At 34.3% G+C, this 21,006-nt stretch overlaps 4 protein-coding genes across 5 annotated transcripts; 2 read left to right on the forward strand and 2 right to left on the reverse strand.

Annotated features, from left to right (window-relative positions):
* Window positions 1-147: 147 nt before the first annotated feature.
* On the reverse strand, window positions 148-6,178 carry LOC101217433 (importin subunit alpha-9). Of its 2 annotated transcripts, none has more exons than XM_004142120.3 (11): window positions 5,890-6,178; window positions 5,305-5,536; window positions 4,243-4,396; window positions 3,843-3,945; window positions 3,175-3,359; window positions 2,944-3,023; window positions 2,406-2,556; window positions 1,725-1,806; window positions 1,538-1,596; window positions 1,147-1,452; window positions 148-628 (listed from the first exon to the last, which is right to left on the reverse strand). In XM_004142120.3, the coding sequence occupies exons 1-11, from the start codon at window positions 5,939-5,941 to the stop codon at window positions 464-466; spliced, it is 1,569 nt and encodes a 522-aa protein (XP_004142168.2). In that variant the 5' UTR covers window positions 5,942-6,178; the 3' UTR covers window positions 148-463. The 2 variants fall into 2 exon arrangements, with proteins under 2 accessions (XP_004142168.2, XP_011653553.1); XM_011655251.2 differs by having other exon boundaries at window positions 5,757-5,897.
* Window positions 6,179-8,500: 2,322 nt separating this feature from the next.
* Window positions 8,501-11,479, forward strand: LOC101217200. Its single transcript, XM_004142119.3, has 2 exons — window positions 8,501-9,589; window positions 10,811-11,479. The coding sequence occupies exons 1-2, from the start codon at window positions 8,864-8,866 to the stop codon at window positions 11,330-11,332; spliced, it is 1,248 nt and encodes a 415-aa protein (XP_004142167.1). The 5' UTR covers window positions 8,501-8,863; the 3' UTR covers window positions 11,333-11,479.
* Window positions 11,480-12,697: 1,218 nt separating this feature from the next.
* LOC101216959 (lipid phosphate phosphatase gamma) lies at window positions 12,698-15,414 on the forward strand. Its single transcript, XM_004142118.3, has 2 exons — window positions 12,698-13,609; window positions 15,006-15,414. Exon 1 carries the CDS (start codon window positions 12,915-12,917, stop codon window positions 13,581-13,583), a length of 669 nt encoding a protein of 222 aa, XP_004142166.1. The 5' UTR covers window positions 12,698-12,914; the 3' UTR covers window positions 13,584-13,609; window positions 15,006-15,414.
* Window positions 15,415-16,288: 874 nt separating this feature from the next.
* On the reverse strand, window positions 16,289-17,589 carry LOC101216728 (F-box/kelch-repeat protein At2g44130). The gene has a single exon (XM_004142117.3). The coding sequence runs from the start codon at window positions 17,527-17,529 to the stop codon at window positions 16,486-16,488; it is 1,044 nt and encodes a 347-aa protein (XP_004142165.1). The 5' UTR covers window positions 17,530-17,589; the 3' UTR covers window positions 16,289-16,485.
* Window positions 17,590-21,006: the final 3,417 nt, after the last annotated feature.

The raw sequence follows: 21,006 nt of genomic DNA on the forward strand, positions 1-21,006 counted from the left end.
ATCTATGAATCTAAATTTCAAATTTTACATACAACTCTCCAACAGGGCCAGATTGTATTTATCTATGTGGAGTCACCATTAAAGCTGTAAAAACAATAACAAAACCCACAACCAACTTATTGTGAAAGAAAGAAAGAAAGAAAGAAAGAAAGAAAGAAAATAGAATAGTTCAATAGATGACAAGGGGTTTCAAAATCTCAGGTCATTTATCCAAATTTTGCAATGCATTTTCCTTATAGTAAAGACGTGTACGAGATTTTACAGCAAAAGTAAGACAGGCTCTGATCAAACTCATCAGGAAAGTTGCAAATAAACAAAGATAATACCGAAAGCTCGATTCTACCTTCCTCCAAGGATGCTGGATTTCATAAAGCAGCTAGTAAACTTGAGTGCACCGCAGACAGAGCTATGAAATTTTGATGGTGAAAACTGTGAGAGCTTAAGTCTTGAAAGCCTCAACTGTCTACTCGTCGAGACCATAGTCTTCGCCAAAATACTTATCGACCAGACAATTTGCCATGTTTCTCAACTCTTCATTTTCATGAAACTGGAATCTTTCCATTGCTTCAATCCCGTCCTCCCGCTCAACGAGCCTGGGACCGTCCCCGTTTGGCATTCCTCGCAATACCTTTGGCCAAAGAACAAGAAAATGCATTATCATTATGGATTAGAACAAATTTTTTTCGGAAGTCCTCCTGAACATCAAAATATCACAGGATGTCACCAACTCTCTGAAGTAAGAGAACAATAAGAAATACGTCCTCCCAAAAAGTCTGTAATATGATATGAACGTTTTCTCAAGGAAGCAACACATAAGTAGTCCTCGCAAGGGCAGAGCTAACAACTTGTGTATATATACATATAAATTGAAGTGCGGCAATGATAGAAAAGCTTAAGAACATTATAAATTAGCTCTATAGTCTGTTAATCCAAGACAGGCCATGAGGGGCCTCCAATTGTTTCCCAGCCATCATTTCTGCTGTCCCTAAGTAGGTGGTCAACATGGAGAATGAGGTGACTTGAGGATTCAATTAAGCAAAAGAAAAAAGAGATGCTTTCTAACTCAGCAAAACCCCCGAATGGAAAAATAACAAACGAGAAGAATAACAATAGAAACAATGCATATGAACAATCAGATATACTAACCATCTCCAAGAATTGAAATCCTAGCCTTGCAGCCTCTGTATCGGCAGATCTTACCAAGTCAATGAAACCCACAAGGCATCCTCTGCCAACAAGTGAAACCAAGTTTTCAACTAGAAGTTTTGCTTTTCCGTCACTATCATTAGGCGCAACACAGAGATTTCCCAATACGTATGCTACTTCCTTTCTTACATCAAATGGTGCTGATGAAAGAAGTCTAATCAACAAGGGTACCACATCACTGGTGTATATCAATTGCTTGTGCTCCATGGAACCCGCAGCAATGTTGGACAGCACCCAAGATGCCTCCTACTTTCGATAGGGATTCAGATAATAAACTCACAGTCCAAATCTATTCAGAGATGGTAATATTTTAACAAGTAATGAAAATTACCTTCTTTAAAACTCGGTGCTCGCTTTTTAAGCATTTTATCAGGACTTCTAAAACACTACCTGAAAACAACAGAATTGCATATTCCATTCAAATCTCACAAATCACTGTGATTATTTTCCTTTGATATTCATTGAAATCAATCTACCGCGATTTCATCCTAGCAAGAGAAAAAAAGTACATTGCCCACCTGTAATTTCACTTCCAGGAATGAGAATAGCAGAAATTGTATGTGAATCCACTGCCACAAGGTTTCCTAAACTTCGAAGCACCTATTTAAGATGTAATTTTTTGAATTATCAAAAACCCACAATGTAGTTGATAAAAAAAACCATTGAATTGCTTGATATTCATAAAATTTCCAAGTATCAGGCAATGCTAACATGGACACTAGCTAGTGGATCTGAAAATTATGAGCAATTCAAATTCAAAATAATGTGCTTGGCATTCAAAATAATGTGCAAAACAGGAGATCATAAGACGGCATTCTTCAAGTAGTTGTAACACGAAACATGTGGAATCATTTAAAAAGATCTCCTCACTCAATTAACTAGGTCATCCTGATCTTTCTATGCTACAGAAGAACCAAACATAAGGAAAATGGATGCAAATTTATTACTTGGAGAAAACGTACATTGATACAAAGCATGACTTGATAATGGTGTCACAATTACAAGCATAAATTCATAATTAATCAGGTAAGAAAGATGGAAAGGGAAGTCGTGGACAACTAAAGACAGCCATTGAAGAACAAAAGGACTTAACATCTTCATCAAGGTACGCTAGGCATCTCACGATAATTTACTGTACATTAGACCGAACTCAGAAAAGTGAATCTTAGAATGCAGACATTGTTTTACTTTAACATTACCGGAATAAGCAATTGCAAACTATTTGATGTTGATAATCTTTCCACAAGTAGTTGGACAACTTCACTCTTCACCAATATACTGATAGCAACATCTGAGAGTGCTGAGAGATACACAATTACCCAGGCAACTTCAGTTGCCAACTCATCATCCCTGCACTTCGTAATTTTGAATATAATTAAAACCCTGTCCACCTATACAATCATAGAAAATTTCCTCTTCAAAATAGTAACAGTATTAACAATGTAGATGTAAAATCACAACAGGAAATTTTCTCGTGAGCTCCACAATTATAATGCTCAAAAGCTGCAAAGAGAATTTGCATTGTGCTAAATCTAATCTCTGCCTAGGTTAGGTATAACTATCATCTGGAACAGTAGATAACCCAATAATATACGGAATCAACTTGTACAGAAACAGCTTAATGAGAATGAGAAAAAAGAAATCTGGATAAGAATAAGGGACATATCTACCGACTATCATTGTATTAACTCCTTTATGATCAAAACATGAATTCCAAAGTTTGATAACTATACTTACGCTTTTCTTAAGTGTCTAATGATGGCATCCAACACCCCATCTATTCTAATTAGTTCTGTAGCAGCCCTGGAATCTGGTCCCTACATGAGAAAAACACGAGAGGTACTCTTTTGTGAACAAAATGCACAAATCTTTCAAATTTTGTGATTTGAGCTATGCTCTGTACAGTATGACATCATGTAGTTGTTGATAGGAGAAGGTATGTTATGCTAGTAAAAGAAAACCCCAAACCTTAATTAAGTTGGATAGTGCCCAAGCAGCTGTTTTAACGGATGAACCTTTGTTTGGTAGCAGCATTCTGGCAAGAGGTAATAAAGCACCTTGCGAAAGCAGAATATTCCTCAACTCCTTCTCTTCACCAGCAACATTTCCCAATGCCCATGCACACTGCTCTGCAACAAGCAGTGAACTTCTTTCTGCACAGAATTATGCAAGTCAAAACAAAAATAAAAACCAATACAGAGAAAGAGAAGACTTCATCTAAAATTTTACTAAAATAAATTGTGACAGCTTCCAGGAAGTTCATGGACAAATAACACATTTGAAGTCTCTAATACATCCCAATCTGTTTCTTTTCCCAAATGAATGAGCCAATTCATGCATTGTAAATATTCAAATTTAAAGAAACTGCCTCAACTATTTTTAACTACACAGGACAGTTCAGACAAAGTCTACCAGTTACAGCTGGCCAAGCAGTGATCATATGCATATCACAGGAGTGTTAATAATCATACATAATGATGACAACAGACTGTTGGCATGAAATTGGAAGAGGAAGAATAAAGTGAATCAAATAAAGGGCTTAACTTGAAAACCATAATTTGGACTTATATATGGTATTTCAGGTATCAAGCCTTCGTAAGAGAAAGGAAAAATAAAATTTAAAAGGTAATGTGAACCTCCAAGATGAGCAATAAGCAACGGTATTGCTGGCAACAAAGATTTGGTTTCTTCAGGCTTCCCAGCTCCAATGTTCGTTAAGCACCAAGCCGCCTCAAGCAACTGCAGCAAAGGAATAGAAGCAAAGACTTCAAAACAAAAAAATAAATATTTGAATTGCCCGTATAAGTTCAACAGTCATCAAATATCTAATCACGTTCCTGAAAGCCATCAAGCAACAATAAGCACCTACAAGCTACAAGAAGAAAAAAGTCACTTATTCCATTTCCCTTTTAACTCAGCATGATTGGCCATAGCCTTGTGAGAAAAGTGCACCCTGCATTTGTGTAATGCAGTTGGACCTATAATGCACATAACTCAAATCAATCAAAGCGCATTCTCAGGCAAGCTATTTTTTACCTGTTCATCAGGGGAGCCAAATGAAAGACACTGCACCAACAAGGATACTGCTCCTGCTTTAAGAGCAGTTTCAACTGGAGGGAATTCAGATCGAGATAACAAGCGTCTTAGTTCTCGAAGGGCATGAATTCTCTTCTGCATTGCACCTTTTCCCCTACAATAGAAACAGCAAGACCTTTACACCAATTATATCAATTGTTCAATATACCAATCAAATACGGTGGAGAATGGCTCATTTAAAAACTATAAATGAAGTTAAAGAAATGTTTGTAACTTACTGCCTTATTGTTCACCATAGGGTCAAACCATGTCCCTCTCACCTAAAACAAAATGCAGAAAACGGTGCCCAAGTCTGTCCATTTTAAAATACATCAATGATTTTTCAAAACCAATCTTTTCTAATCCAAATCTTTGACAGCTTATGGGACAATATTTGGGTTTGGAGGAGAAAACCTATTGACATATGATCACCTTTGGGTGCCCGGGCCTTGGCCCCTATTTCATTCAATCAATAAAATGTTTCATTCCCCCAAAAAAAACAACAGTAGCTCTTTTAAGAAATTTTTTAAGACAATACTTGATATCCTTTTCACAATTCAGTTCATTCCTCCTATAACTGTGATTCCAGCAACGATTAGGAATGATTTCTCAATTCCCACCTTGGTGCACATTTCAAGTTTGAGAAATGAAACGACACCATCAGCTTCGATGGATCTTACGGATACTTGTTTTTAAAAACGACAACTTTCAGGCAATCTAGATAGTGATTTTGCTTGATTTCTTGAGAGCATGAACGTGTGCAAAATTAGAACCCTTAAACTAGTTAGAGTAAGCACGCATACTAGATAGTAAGTTACACGACTCCACAGCACCAAGTGGGTCCGCGAAAAGAAACAACTTGATAGCACATATCTCTCAAACTCTTCGTCCTACAGCAGTTTCTTCTACGGGATAGTTAAGGTAATTACAAGTAACCAAAATGTGATTTTTAGATACGAAAACTAAGAAGAAATGTCTTTTCCGTTAATCTGAGGATAAGAGAAAGAAAAATGATCAACGTACTGGTATGCAACTGCGGATTTTAGCTCGTCCACTGCTGAAGAAGTTTGAACTTCCAAAATCGACAACTCTTCGTCCATTATCATTTCATTGTCAACACCATCACCATCACCATCACCATCACCATCACCAATCCCAATTCTGCAGAAGCGCTTCGCGCGCACCAACAAGTCCCTTCTTTCCTTTCCCACCGCAATCGCATGCTGTCGTCTTCGATTAGCAGCAACACTCCCAACTGAGAACAGAAATACAGATACACTCACTGCATTAGTTACGAACAAAGTTCATAAAAATCAACAGAAAAATAGGAACATCCATCTCCTACAACAAATAGCAAAAAAACTCCATTCACCCAAAATACCAATCAAATTAAACAAACACGTTCTTTAAAAATCAGACGCAAATTAAGTTCCAATCTCCTCTTTCGTCACTAAGCATCCAAAAAACAAACTAACATGTCGAACGCAGCTGCACCAATTTCAGTCATCGGCGAACAGCGTCAACAATAATCCTCAAACTCGAACACATAGCAGCAAGAAATCAATCCGAAATCAAATACTGCAATGAATTCCTCAAAAAAGAACGCACCCGAAGACTTGATAGAATCTCTTCTTGGAGAAGGCAGGCTAGAGTCGGCCATGGAAGGGATGTATTCACTATTGAGAAGAGAAGTAGGAAATGGATTGAAACTCTATAGAACGGCGCAATGGGAGAAATCCGAATGGAATTTTCGCGGGGCAAGTACGCAATGACGGCCGATTGCCGCCTCCATTATTTCTTTGCTCTTGAAGAAATGAAGTTTAACGAAATTATAAATGTCCCCCAGAAGGTTTGCTATTTTGCTGCCTTTGCCACACAATCACACAATGCAACTTCTTCCCATTTTTCTTTTCAATCATTTATTACAAAAATACACTTCTTATATAGCTTTTCTTTTTTAGTATCTTCTTATCCAACTTATTACTTTCGTTTCCATCTGTTTGGGTCCGATTGAGTTCGACTTTTCTTGAGTTGTCAAATATTTATCGAATTCTATAAATGTCTATTCGTGTTTATAAGTGCTTAAATCTAAAAGTTTTTCTATATTTTGCAAGCTCACTAAAGGTTAGTAGATTTATGTGTCGTTTAGGGTTTAGGGTTTTGTAAGTCAACTCTGTTAGTATGATTCAAGTCAATTACTCGTCAAGAATTTCTCAAAACCTTAACTTCTAATTGATTTATGATTTAGGGTCTACTTGAGTTTTTGTTATGCATGTCCAAATACCATAATGTGATATAGCTAAATTGCTTAACATTATTAGTTAGTATGCTATCTATATGATTGATAAAATGGAATGTAAAGCATGGGGTTACATAGATTTTTTACTTCAACAAAACTAACATAATTAAGCTTGTAAATGATTGAAAACTTTTATTTTTCCATCAAACATCTTTGGGTAAAATAACAATACATATATAGAGAGAATTTGAAATCTTGAATTCGACTCGTTAGTGTCTCGACTTGAATTTAACACCTACTTTAGATGCTTCGAAAATTGAAAACGCTTTGAGTTTAACAAATTGAGAGAATAATAAAATGTTAAAGATAATTTACTACGAGTGGTAATGGTACGAGGTAGAGACTATTCAGGACTATAATAGTCATCTCTTACTACAATAAATACTACTTAAAAATCTTCAATTTGTTACTGTGTTTATTATTTGATACCGTTTTTACTATTTCGACGACATTTATCATTATTTTTTATTATTTGGTATAGTGTTTATTACTTATTTATCAAACTAAAATAGTTTACACACCAAACACATACTATTAAACTCAAACTACAATAATTTACATCAATTTAATCATATATCTATTAGAAAACTTAATTCAAATGACAAAATCTTCTACAGCTATTTACAGTCTATACGTGATAGATTATGATAAACTGCTATTTATGTTTATTTTGATACTTTAATATATTTTTTAATATTTTGATTCATATTATCGGATGATCACTACGTTCACACGTTTTAATATATTATAGAGTATTATAGATATGGTTTCCACACTCTCCCTTTCAAATTTGTATTTTATTGAATGCACCCTTTGAATTCAAGAAAGCAATGATTTTATTTGTTATTTTTCTCCCTCTCTAACTTTTTTCATTCCCAATTGTTCCTCTCTCATCTCAAGACTTTACTATACATTTTCCCTTTTCTCTCTCCCCTCATCTTTTTCGTTTTCCAATCGCCTCTCTAATCTCAACATTTTCTACATACTTTTTGTTTTTGCTAACAATCTCTTATAATATAATATCTATATGTTCTCTCATCTTCTTTCCTTTTCAAATTCTCCATCCTCTCCTACGACTCAAATGTAACGTCTTGATTATTCAACGTACTGAAAAATGTGAGTAATCGAACTCGAAACGAAAACAAAATCGTAATACGTAAAAAGTGAAAAAGTAAATTGAATTAAAAACTTTGACCTAAAACACTTAATCCAAGTTTGAGTTTTTTATCACGTTACATTACATTCCAAATCACACTCAACAAAACAAAATTAGATTAAAATCTTTCGAATCATCACTTATTAACCTAAAAACTTAAGGGATAGTTGCAAATTTAGCCATTAGATTCAAAATAATTAAGTATATAGCAACATTTTAAAAAATTTGTAAATATAGTAATGATATAAGTCTATCACTGATAGACCATGTTGCAAATATTGGTGATAATTTTGCTATATTTACAATTTTTTAAAATATTGATATATACTTAATTATTATTAATAAAATGGTCATTAATTATAATTTTTCCGTTCATAACAATTTGGTATAGGGGAAAAGGGTTGAGAGACTTAATGTATATATAAAAGAACTATTTAAATTTTAATAGCCTTATCCACTCAAGCTAATAAACTACTCAACTTTATTTCGTAATTTATGAGATAAATTTTGTAATTTATTTTATTTTTATTTTCATGCATTGGGTTTCCATATTTGAAATGAGTAATTTGTTTTTAGATTTAAATGAGATAGATGTAAAAGCTTCACTCAATCGTAAAAGTAAATATAATTATATTTGGAAACAAAATGAATTTGAGAGTAAAAATATTCTTTTAAAAAAACGCTCGAAGGCATGCATGCGTTTTGGATTAAAATACGATAAGGAAAGTAATGATTTCAGTTTCCATTTAATATTTATAATCACACTCTCCCACCTTTGTCTTTTCCCAATCTTCTCTTTTATACTTTCATCTCCTTCATCCTCTCATCTTCATCTTTCCTTCTCTCACATTCTCCTTAACTCCGGCCACCACCCACTGTGAGACTTTCACACTTCATAGTCCCCATTCTTTTCTCTTTTTCTTTTTTTTCCCTTTCATTTCTTCACTGGATCTTCTTTTTTTCAGTACAAAACCGTCCAAATCAACTGAAATCTTTATTTCCTGGTCGGTGTCAGCAGCAATAATGTTACTAAAACACGTTGGTAATCGACTCAGTTTTGAAGCTTAATTGATTGGTAAGTTTGTGTGAAATTATATCTGGTTGAAGGCGAGGTAATTAAAGGTGGAATGGCGACGGCGGTTGAGATTGGGAACGGGGGATCTTCTTCTTCTTCTTCTTCTTCAAAGTCGAGGAGATCGAAACAAATTTGGTACTCACAGCCTTTGACTCCATTAATGGAAGGCCCAGATCCCCAATTCCAAGACCAAGAACCCAACAAAAAAGACTCCTCCGGTTCGAACTGGGAATTCCTCCGCGACTGGTTTAAGATCCAACGCAACCTCACCCCCTCCATCTCCCAGTCTTCCTTCACAAACCTTCCTAACTCCAAAACCCAGGATTTAAAGCTCTTGCTCGGCGTCCTCGCATGTCCTCTCGCTCCCATTCCTCTCCATTCCAATAATTCCCCTCCACAAACCTCCTACTTCCCGCCTCATATTCCTCTTGAAACTTCCGTGCCTCATTACATTATACAACAATACTTGGCCGCCACGGGATGTCTGAAACAGCAAAAGTGCGCCAAGAACATGTACGCCACCGGAAGTGTGAAGATGATTCGTTGCGAAACAGAGGTTTCTTCTGGTAAATCTGTGAAGACGGTTGGAACAAGATGTGAGGACACTGGCTGCTTTGTTCTTTGGCAAATGCTACCAGCTATGTGGTCACTTGAATTGGTCGTTGGAGGTAGTAAGGTGGTGGCCGGCAGCGACGGCAATACTGTCTGGCGTCACACTCCCTGGCTCGGCACCCATGCTGCCAAAGGCCCCCAACGTCCCCTCCGTCGCATCATTCAGGTACTTTTTAATATTTACATATTTTTAAACATAGTAAAATCAAAACAAACTATAAATTTATTCATCTCCAATTATTATCTCTGTTGCTAAATTTACTTAAATCATCTCCTGTTACCAAAATATTAACGATTAGGGGTGTTTCTATGAGATTATTATAATACAATGTATTGTGATATTAAACGACTCATTTCCTACCAATAGTTTTTAGTTCAGTCTTCTTTCTCACCATTTTTATCTCATTTTAGGTTCTTCTCTGATCATTCACATTTTTTTCAACATTCCTCATTTTCGACAGTTCATGATTAATACTTCAAACAACCTCTTACGTTACAAATGCAGTTGAGTTAAGTATGAAACATTTCACACACTCTTTTTAGTCTTTTTTTGGGTATAAGTTTGACCATTTTCAACGACAAGAATGAGAGGATGGTGAGAATCAAAATAAAACAAAAAAAAGAGATGTGGGGTTATTTAGTAATTGAGAGATTTTTGAAAGAAGAAATGGGTTAGGACAGAGACTGTCAACAAATGAACAATCCCAAGAAATAGCTGACAATGATAGAGAAACTGTCCCCTGCTTTATCGTACATATTTATGCTTTTCCAATAGTGAAACACTCAGATCTTTGGGGATGGATGGCACGTGATTGATTATTCTTAGTGACGTCATTCCCTCTCTGTCTTTCTTCATTCAAGGGTCCCAATTGCTCTTGCTTTTTGTCCCTCTCTTTCTGCCTTTAACAGTTGTTAGTTTGTATTTTGTGTCTCATTTCTTCTTTCTTCTTTCTTCTTTCTTTTCCTTTTTACTTTTTCTTTTCTTCGCTTTTTTTAATCACGAAGAATGATGATCATGAAATCCAATGGCATAGATTTGTTTGCAATATTTTAATATGAATGGGGCCACCCAGGCCATAGTAATTGCACCTATCTCGAGATGCATTTCTTTCTTTAGGAGGCGCCGGAGGAAGTAAGTTCATTAAAGCTATATCATATATTTAATTACCTCTATCTATTTTTGTTTTTTATGTTATCTTAGAACAATTTGATATTTGTTTTAGAAATACCATTATACCAATACCATATTATTATCTTAAACTTTCTTGGAGACTTAGAAACTGCAACCATCAAAGTGTAAAGATAACATGAAGAAACAAACAGTACGTAGCATTAACATTATTGATTTTAATTTGTTGGGTCTTGAGTTATTGATATACAATGGCAGGGGCTAGATCCGAAGAGCACAGCGAGGCTGTTTGAGAAAGCTCAATGTCTGGGAGAAAAGAGAATCGGAGAAGACGATTGCTTTGTGCTGAAAGTATCGGCAGAGAGGGAGGCAGTGATGGAGAGGAATGAGGGGCCTGCGGAAGTGATAAGGCATGTACTATATGGCTACTTCTGTCAAAAGAGTGGAGTGCTAGTGTACCTGGAGGACTCGCATCTAACCAGGGTCCAGACTGAAGGCGATGCTGTGTACTGGGAAACGACCATTGGAAGCTGCATTGGGGATTACAGAGACGTGGATGGGGTCCTCATCGCTCACCGTGGCAGGTCTATAGCTACTGTGTTCAAGTTTGGGGAAATGTCCACCCAATTTAGCAGGACTCGCATGGAAGAGATTTGGAGTATTGACGATGTGATGTTTAACGTTGCTGGTCTTAGCATGGACTACTTTATTCCTCCTGCTGATATTTTTGATAGCCTTCACTCCCATTCTCACCCTCACTCCCATTCTCATTCTCCATGACTAAGTACTCTTCTAATTCTCTGCTACTGCTTTAATTAACCCAATGCTAATCACTTCTCACGGGTATACATCATCCATCTGTAACAACTTTTCTTCTCCTGAATTTGCATAAATTGTTTAGATGGGACCAAAATCTTCCTTACTCCATTTTTCAATTTTATTTCTTATGGTTTATGATGATGCAGTGGTAGAAAATATTAGGCCAAAATCATGGTAAAACAAAGAAATCTATTCCTAAGAACACTTCTAAACAAGGACGGGAAAATTAATGAGCTCTTCCACAATCATAACACTTTAAAGTTGCAAGGGACTGCAACTTTGCATCGTGCTAAAATCTCATCACAACCTTGGTTTGGTTAGGTATATTGTTGTTCAGAAAACAAAGAATATATATACGTGGTTCACTAACAATACTTGGTTACACATTCATAGAAATAAAATATTTTTCAAAATAAAAATTGTAAATTGTGCCCATAAGGTTGCAGAGTTCATATAGTATACTTTTTTGAATTAAACTAATACAAAGGACACCAAGTTGCTTCCAAGCAAATTGCAAGGTAATAAAAGTTCCAACAAGCAAATTGCAAGGTAATAAATTCAACAAGCAAATTGCAAGGTATTAAATTCAAAATTGATTCCATATGTATTTAAAAAATTTCAAAATTTATCAATGATTTAATGTTTATATGATCTGTTCATTCATCGAGAGAAGCACCGATAGAGATAACGCTAATAATTTAGTCCAACCAACTTTAGGATGGGTGTGTAGGTGCAAATTGTTTAGTTAGAGTTTAGGCTTTAGATGTTTTGGATCGTTAATTTGTTTACATGGAGTTATTAAATACATGTTTAAGCTATACAATTGTTTTCTAATCTTTTTTTTTTCTTTTGCATTATAATGATATTACTACCATTTAAAGTTGTTTATTTGGTCATTTTAGGGAACCACGAAATATATAAGATTATACGAATATTCATAAAGCTTATTATGTAAAAAAACTCTGTATACAATAGTCAACTGATCTCTAACACTACAATATTTTGCCAAAAAAGTATATAAGTGCAACGGTTGTCATTACTAGACTAAAAAAACAATGTCAATTTAGATACTTAATTTTAAAAAATCTCTTATAATATATGTTATCATTTAAGGATAGTTGAAGATGAATGATTGATCATATTATTTTTGGAAGCAAAACTGAGAACAACCATACATATTAATCAATGAACATATACATATATGGGTGTATAAAATTCCTCAAAAAAATAGATTATTAAATAGTTTAAAAGGTATGGTATATTTGATGAATAATTTAATATTTTATTTGGTTGAAAATATGTTATTTTATGCAAACTAATTACATAAAATATCATTTATTGAGAAATAACACTGCAGCATTTTCTTGCTTCGTCCACCACTTCAAGTTTGCATCGCCCGTTCCTAATTCGATTCTCTCCCTGGCGACAAATCTTACTTGTTTTTCTCCGATCTCACGCATTCGAATTCCTTTCCTCTCCGATCCGATCTATTTATGGTTCTCTCCTTCTAGTTCCTCCTTTGAAATTTGATTCCACTAATTCCATGGCGGCGGCACCACTCAAGGCTGTGTCTTTGACCCATGTCCGCTACCAGAGGGGAGATCAGCTCGGCCATTTCTTAGCTTGGGTTTCTTTGGTCCCCGTCTTCATTAGTCTTGGTGGATTTCTCTCTCACTTCATCTTCCGTCGCGAATTACAGGGTATGTTCTTCGCCCTAGGGCTTGTAATCTCTCAATTCGTAAATGAATTCATCAAGACCTCCGTTCAGCAAGCCCGTCCTGAGACGTGTGCGTTGTTGGAAATGTGTGATTCGCATGGTTGGCCATCTAGTCACTCTCAGTATATGTTTTTCTTTGCTATATACTTCACTCTTTTGTCCTATAAAGGGATTGGACTTTGGGGTACTGAAAGCAAGTGGATATTGAATCTCTTGGCTTGGTCTTTGGCTCTCTTGACCATGTATTCGAGGGTCTATTTAGGATACCATACTGTTGCACAGGTTTTTGCTGGAGCTACACTTGGTGGTCTTCTTGGAGCTTTGTGGTTCTCGTTTGTCAATTCTGTGCTTTTCTGTTACTTTCCGGCTATAGAGGAGAGCCAATTTGGCAGGAGGTTTTACATTAAGGACACTTCTCATATAAGTAATGTTTTGAAATTCGAGTATGATAATGCAAGAGCTGCCAGACAGAAGTTGGATTGTAAGTGTGATTGATCGAGTTCGATCTGATATGTGAGAAGGTACGTATATCTTTTGGAAATTGTCCTGTAATTTGATATTTTGCTTAATTGGGCATGCTTTGGTTTAGTTCCTTGAATTCACTATGATAATTGAATTCCCTAGCTGCGCCTGAATATTCATTCAGTAACTTTAACTTCGATCACACGTTGAATGTTTGTGCTAGCAATTCTTTTGGAGATGATTTACGGTGATATGATAGAAGATTAAGCAGGAATTTACATTCTATTGCGATTGATTGAGTTCGTGACAGTCTTTTATGAAACTTTCGCTAGACGGAAGGTTGTTTGATTGGATATTTATTTTTTCTTGTCTGACTGAATGTCTTGAAAGAATTTGATTCTGATGTCTTTTCCTTTTACTGTTATGAATATCCAGTTAATCAGTCAACGACTACTGTTTTCACTTGCCAAATTTGTTTCCATAAACAAACAACATTAAAGTTAGCTTTTGAGATAATTTTTTCCAGCTTGGATTGCATTTGTTCATTTCCTCATTTCCTTTACGGCTATTATACGATTCAATCTTCATTTATCCAATCTAAATTTCCTTTGTCATTGATAAGGGTATACTATCTTTCTTGATCTCGATGCACATAAGATTCTAAGAAGAAAATTCACAGTCCACACTTCGCTAGCCATCCTCGATTTCTGGTTCTGGCTGGCTTGTTGTCTCTTTGTTCCAATATGGATTTGACTTCATTTTGATTCCCTTTCTTTTTGTTGGTTCTGGATTTTTGAGGAATGTTAAATTGCTAATAAGTCAATTTAAACTAGAAAGTTACTAGATAGAGAAATCCATTAAATGAATGATCATATAGCTTCTGTTTGTTATTGCAATCCATGGTAGCTATCTTCTTGGAAAGATTAGAAATTGCATGCCCTTTACTTTCGTTGTTTGCATGTTATTAATAGAAGACTTTAAAACATTCAAACTTTAACCTTTTTGCATAGCAAGTGATGCTGATTCATCTGTCACTCTGTCTTGCTATTTGATACCCATGTCTTGTGAATCTTTATTCAAATTTATTTGGGTAGTGTGGAAGAAGACTCATGTCTCATATGGTAGTGTGCCAGTCCCAGAAGAACTCTAGCATACAACTATAGTGTAAATTGATTGGTAACACCGTTTGATTAGCTGATATATACTTCATTTTCTTTTAACGCCTTGTTTTAAGTGCGGGGGTTTGAGTTGTATATTTCTGTTCCTTTTAATCAGTTTAGGGTGCTTATGCTTTGATTTTATATATCTTTTCTTATATCAAATATGTGGGATAAGTAAGCAATCTCCCAACATAAGTTGAGCTATTCATAAGCTAATTTGGACACCTACTGTTATCGAAATGAAAAAGGAAACTTATGCATTGATTTGATCGGTATCTTTTTTATTTTGTTTCAGGAGAACCGTGAGTGCTATTGAAGATGGTCTATGCCTATATGTGAGACAGGGTTAGGAAAACACTCAATGAAACCAGCTTTGCAAAGGGATGAGTTCACCATTGTAGATTACTAAGAGAGCTTTGTTGGTGGCTGCCATGATATTTGTACCCATAGACATTAACTAGATAGAAACATTGATTTGATCATCAAATACTTTGATTTATAAAATTGGTTAAAAAATTTTATCATTTGCATGGATAGAAAGGAACTTTCTCTACAATGGATCTAGTTTTAATACCATATTGAATTGGACTTGGATAACGTGGTGTGTAAGAGTGGAATTCACTTGCCAGATTGTCTATGCTATGTGTTTGTTTCTTCATTTATACTTTTATATATATAAAAAAGTATATGCATGTGTGTATATACATATGTTCTTTTTTCATTTCTTTCCTGAAGCTTAAAAGTAGATCTAAGGCTACTCTTTTCTAAACCCTATAAGAGACCGTGGAATGACATTTCAAGTGTTAAAAACACTGCATTTTCGTACTTGAAAGGCATTTTGTGTTAAAAACCCTATTTCTCATTTTGGTTTGGTATTTCAAAATATCGAAACTATAGCAGGATGCATAGTGGGGGTGGGGGTGGGTGGGGGATGGAATTAATTTATCCTCTGCAATTGGGAAGCTGTATTAAATCGAACTTTTGTAAGTGCATTAATTTACAATGAATTCTATATAGATGATAGGTGATGGTGGTGAATCAAAGTCTGGTCACTCACTCAAACGACCAGAGATGTACTTTCTTAGTCATATGTTTTAGAATCACTTAATTTCTAACTTGAAATAAATGATCTTCTTTAGTGGTGAGTCTGTATCGGGTTACTTATACTCAAACAACCTTGGATGTAATTATCTATATACCTCAACCACTTTATCAACTCCAAATTTGAACACCCTCATTTCAGTGACTCTAAATCAAACCATTCATTGCAACACTTTTCAAGTGCTCTAAACCCTTTTTCAAATTCAAATAAAGTAATGTAGTCTAATTCTAACCTCACAAAACTCTTATTTGCATACTTTTGGACACATCAATCTTGCTTCAATACCATGTTGTGCATTTTTTAAATTTCCCTACATTTTTCTTCGAGAATGACAAAAAGAAAAAAAAAAAGTTGTTTACAGAGGAGTTAAGCTCACTGTCGGCTACAAGAAAACTTGCACAAAAATTAAAAATTATATATACATACAAAAAAGATGAGAGATATAGACGATGAGAAATAAATTCACCACACAAGAATTAGCCCAAAGTCCAAAAACTATATATTATATTGGAAAATGAGGAAAGTTTTAATTACGCATCATACCAAAAAAAATTTCGTAATCTCTTCCCACTCTGTATGTAAATATGTACATAGTCGATAACTATATATATATAATATTCCCAAACTTAGCAAAATGACGACAATACCCTCTGCCCCCCGATATTTTCATCAATCACACCTCGACGCAGCATCCCGATTGCACGTATCCACCGTACTCTTCTGGAACATTAATTTTCCTCATTTTACCATTTTGCCCTCCCTCCCCTTCCATCACATAGAAATTCTGCGGCCCCCCTTGATACTCCGATCCGGTCACTAAAGTCCGGCTTCCCATCACCATCCCACACGCTCCCACTCTCACTGCCGGAGCTGATTCAGACCAGTTCGTTAGTTTTCCGTCTTTATCCATTCCGATGCATGCCCGCGGGCACCGGCCTTCTTCCCATGCCTGATCCACTACTCGCCACTCCCCGGAATCCAGGTCATAAACTTCGGCGCTGGCGTCGAACATCCCCTGTCGCTCGGTGTCGTAGCCGCTAACAACCCAGAATTCACGGCCGACCATCAGACCTTCACACTCGTCCCTCCCCTGACTCATTTGGGGCAACTCAGTCCACTCGTCGGTTCTCAGATCGTAAACCCATGCCGATTTCAAGGCGTTTTTGCTCTCGTCGTGGCCACCGGAGATGTAGACTCTTCCATCGGAAGCACCAATTGCAAAAAAGGATCGCTTAGATGGCATATCTTTCCCCTTCCTCCAGGCACCTTGGGTGAAATCGTAAACAAAAACATCAATAATCGGGTCGTAAGTTGCTGGATCCCAGCCGCCCATGAGCACCAGTTTTCCTTCGGTACTAGCTATGTGACAGAACAGAGGAAGACCATCTGGGTATTGTGGAATCGAAGGGATTCGGTCCCAGGATTGACTCAGTGAGTCGAAAACGGTGAGTCCGTAAGCGAGTGAAGTACAAAGCTTCCATCCTGTGGTGGAGAAAGCTGGGGGAAGAGCTTGAATGAAGCAAGAGAGAAGAGTAGTGGCACCGGATTTTCGACGGTGGTAATAGAAATCGGGACTGGAGATGAGTTGCTGCCAACGGCGGCAAACGGCGGAGGCAAGACGGTGAGATGTGTAAGGCAAACGAGTGATGCAATCGAGGCTGAGTTCTTCAGGAAGACCCGGAATGAACTCGGTGAAGTTGGATTCGAAGTTTTCCATTGAGAGAGAGAAAAAAAAAGGGATTGATATTTTGTTTGAATGCCGAAGATCACTTAGCTTCACTCTCATATTTATAGGGATAACTAATAATTCGGAAAATGAAGATTTTATTTTCTCCAAATTCCACATGGGATTAACGGTTGGATTTATTCCTTAAGGATAAAGAAAAAAGGGTTGAGATTTAAACAAATTATTGATGGCCCAAATTCATTCCTTATCCCCCCCTTTTTTTTTCTTTTAATTCTCAAGGACTAAATCGTCCTTTCCTTTTCCCAATACAAAGAAGACTTCTTCTTTTTCTTTCCCTTTTTTTACTTCTTCTCTTTCATTCATAAAATATTTAATAACTCATTTATTTTCTCCAAGAAAAAAGAAAGTAAATATTTTAGAACTTTTGTGGTACAAAATCTATATTATAGCGATTAGTATTAAGATGTATGAAAAGTACATAACAAATAAATAAATAAAGGGAAATATTATTTAGTTAAAGCAAATGAATTAATTTGAAATTGTAAAAAGAAATATAAAAAGAGAGTATAAAAAAAAAAAGAAAAAGTTAGTGTATAGAAAAGGATAAGAAAGAAGAGAGAGTGTTTTGGTTAGGGAAGTCAGCTTTGGGTGGCCCCATGGAGAGAGTTAATCGAGTGGAAGACTGACACGTGGTGGTGAAAGCTTTCTTTTAATTTAATTCATATTGTTGTGGATAGGCTTGCATTTATGATATTCACAACATTTTAGACGCTTTCTCTTTTCTTCTTTTCTCCTCTCTCTCTTTCTTTCTTTCTTTTTTCTACTTTTTCTCTTCTTCTAAAAAAAATAAAATATTTTCGTCCATCCTGAATAGTTTCTTTCAAATAACCTTTTATTTATACTCTTGTACTTAAATTTGATCTTACAAAATTTTAGACCACCTTTTATAATAACTATCAAATACTATTTAAAATCCTTCAACTAATTTCAATTTTCTATAGTTTTTATTATAAATATTTTTAAAATAGTAAAAATATTTACAAGCGATAACAAAAGAATTTATTTTATCAATAATAATCATTGATACGTTAATGTGATTATTTGAATTTAAAAATTTTACTAAGTTATAAATATTTTGTAGTATTTGCTATTTTTGAAAAAAAAATTAATTATTTAGTATTTTTTATTTTTTATTAAAGGTTATTGCATTTACTATTTTTTTTATTAAACTAAAATAATATATGCATCCCAACATATATTATTATAACTCATATTAAAGTAAAAATAATTATTAAAATGTTTTCAATATTACAGTAATATTGCATTTATTGTGATTTTATATTCAAGTACTTCAGTCTTTAATTTATTGTACTACAGAATATTTTCGTGGGTATTTCCTTTTCTTCCTTTAATAACATTTTGTCTAGAAAAATTATTAAAATATTTATAAATATATGAAAATGTAACAATCTATCTATAATAAATCATGAGTTATAGTCTATTACGATTAGAAATGTTCGAGATGAGTCTCATGGGTTCAAGGGGCCGGAGGAAGTGAGAAAAAAATTCTCCTTGAGCTAAACGAGGGCATGACCTCGACTTCATGTCGCCAAAATTTGACCGATTTATGTTTAAACTCAGTTATCATATAAAAACTAACCATAATAAACAATTTCGTAGATTTAATTATTTAATTAAAGTTTTTTTATCTTAGTGATTTAAATTAACTGTTTATGTTTATAAATAAATCATATGAAAAAAATTTCCACCTCGATCCCCATCGGAAATTTCACGAGGATGGAAAATGAAATGAGGAGCGTAAATTGCCCGATCGCATGAACATCTTTAAATTGTTTTTATACAAATCTTTGCTTCTATAAACAAAAAAAAATGTACATTTATATGACATAACATTCTATATTCATAAATGAGTTTGTTATTATCAAATATATTTATGAAAATACATATAATCTACATTCAATTGAAAATTATTAACATTATTTCCCTTAATTGAGATTGATATTGTTATTAGAAACAAATAACTAATATTAAATAATAAGCAAACCACTAATAATAGTAAACAACTTACTTATCTTTTATTTGAGATAACAAGAAAAAAAAATTACTTTAATTAATTTTAGTTATATTTACGGGTCTCTCTATTCTATTTTGTTTTAAAATCTTTGGTTTCGTATATGCTAGATCTAAATTTTATCCTACCTTAAAGAAAACGACGATTAAACTACAATATAAAGATTTCATTAACTAATAATAACAATTTTTAAATTTTCAATCGATATCAATGTTTCCATAGAATCAATATCTCGATTTTGTGTCAACGTCCATATTTCAAATCATATAAACACATTTAAAACTTTTAAAAGATGGGTGAGACTTTTAATTATAGTTTGAATGAATGTATGTGATTATAGTTCCCAACCCATTAATTTGGTACACATTTAAAATTTGAAGTCCTCTCCTTTGGATTTGAATTATTGATTGCCACCACTCACAAGCTAAGTCTTCTAGAAGCTTTTCTTTTTCTATTTATTATTATTATTTATTTGGGGAAAAAAGGTTCTAGAAGGTTTAATATTGTCTTTTACAAAATATATATACATATAGTAAAATAATAATAATAATAATAATAATAATAATAATAATAATAATAATGTGTAGGGAAGCACTTCTCAAGTTGCAAAAATTGGAAAATTAGGGCTTTTCCAAATTGTCCATTATGGCTATGAAAAGGACAGTGTTTTGTTTTTCACCTTTTTCTTTTTTCTCCCAATTTTCTAAATCGCTTCTAGAAGGTTGATGGCTTTGATAGTGAATAAGCAACTACTTCTATATCTATCTTTCCTTTTAATTACTTTTAATTATCATCAAACTTTATATATTATTTTCCCTTTTACTCTTTCAACTTTCCATAAATCATCTTAAATTCATTCCATTTTTGCTACCATTTTCACTCTAAATTTTAAAAATTAATTTCAATAAAAGTTCATTTGGATGAATTACTAAAATTAATCAATTTTTAGGGTTTAGTTATCAAATTTTAAATAAAGTGTATTTTGACTTCTATTATTGAGTTTATTTCCCTTTTACCAATTCCATTATTATTTTAAATGGTCAATCTAATTAATTGCTTTATTTGTTTATTTAATACGTTATGTGTGCTAATTGAATTTAAAGGTTATGACTTTGATACTATAGCAGAGCATGAGAGAATGAATAAAGTAAGGGGTAAAGGAATTCAAAATCTATTAACCTTTTCTACTCAGTTTCTTGTCCAAATTAATACCAATTATTCAATCATGTTCAAACTCTTTTTTTCTTCTTTGAGATTTTATTGAAATTGGAATTGAAGATTTTAGGATGTATTTAAAAAGGTGTTTTTGGAATTTAATAAGAATAATAAAGGGAATATTCAATCAAGTGAGAAAAACACAATGAGTGAAAAAGAGAACTTTAGTGTGAATAAAGCAAATTGTGGGGGGTGAAAAG

Source organism: Cucumis sativus, chromosome 4 (genome assembly GCF_000004075.3).
Source record: "Cucumis sativus cultivar 9930 chromosome 4, Cucumber_9930_V3, whole genome shotgun sequence".
NCBI classification, from domain to species: Eukaryota; Viridiplantae; Streptophyta; class Magnoliopsida; order Cucurbitales; family Cucurbitaceae; genus Cucumis; species Cucumis sativus.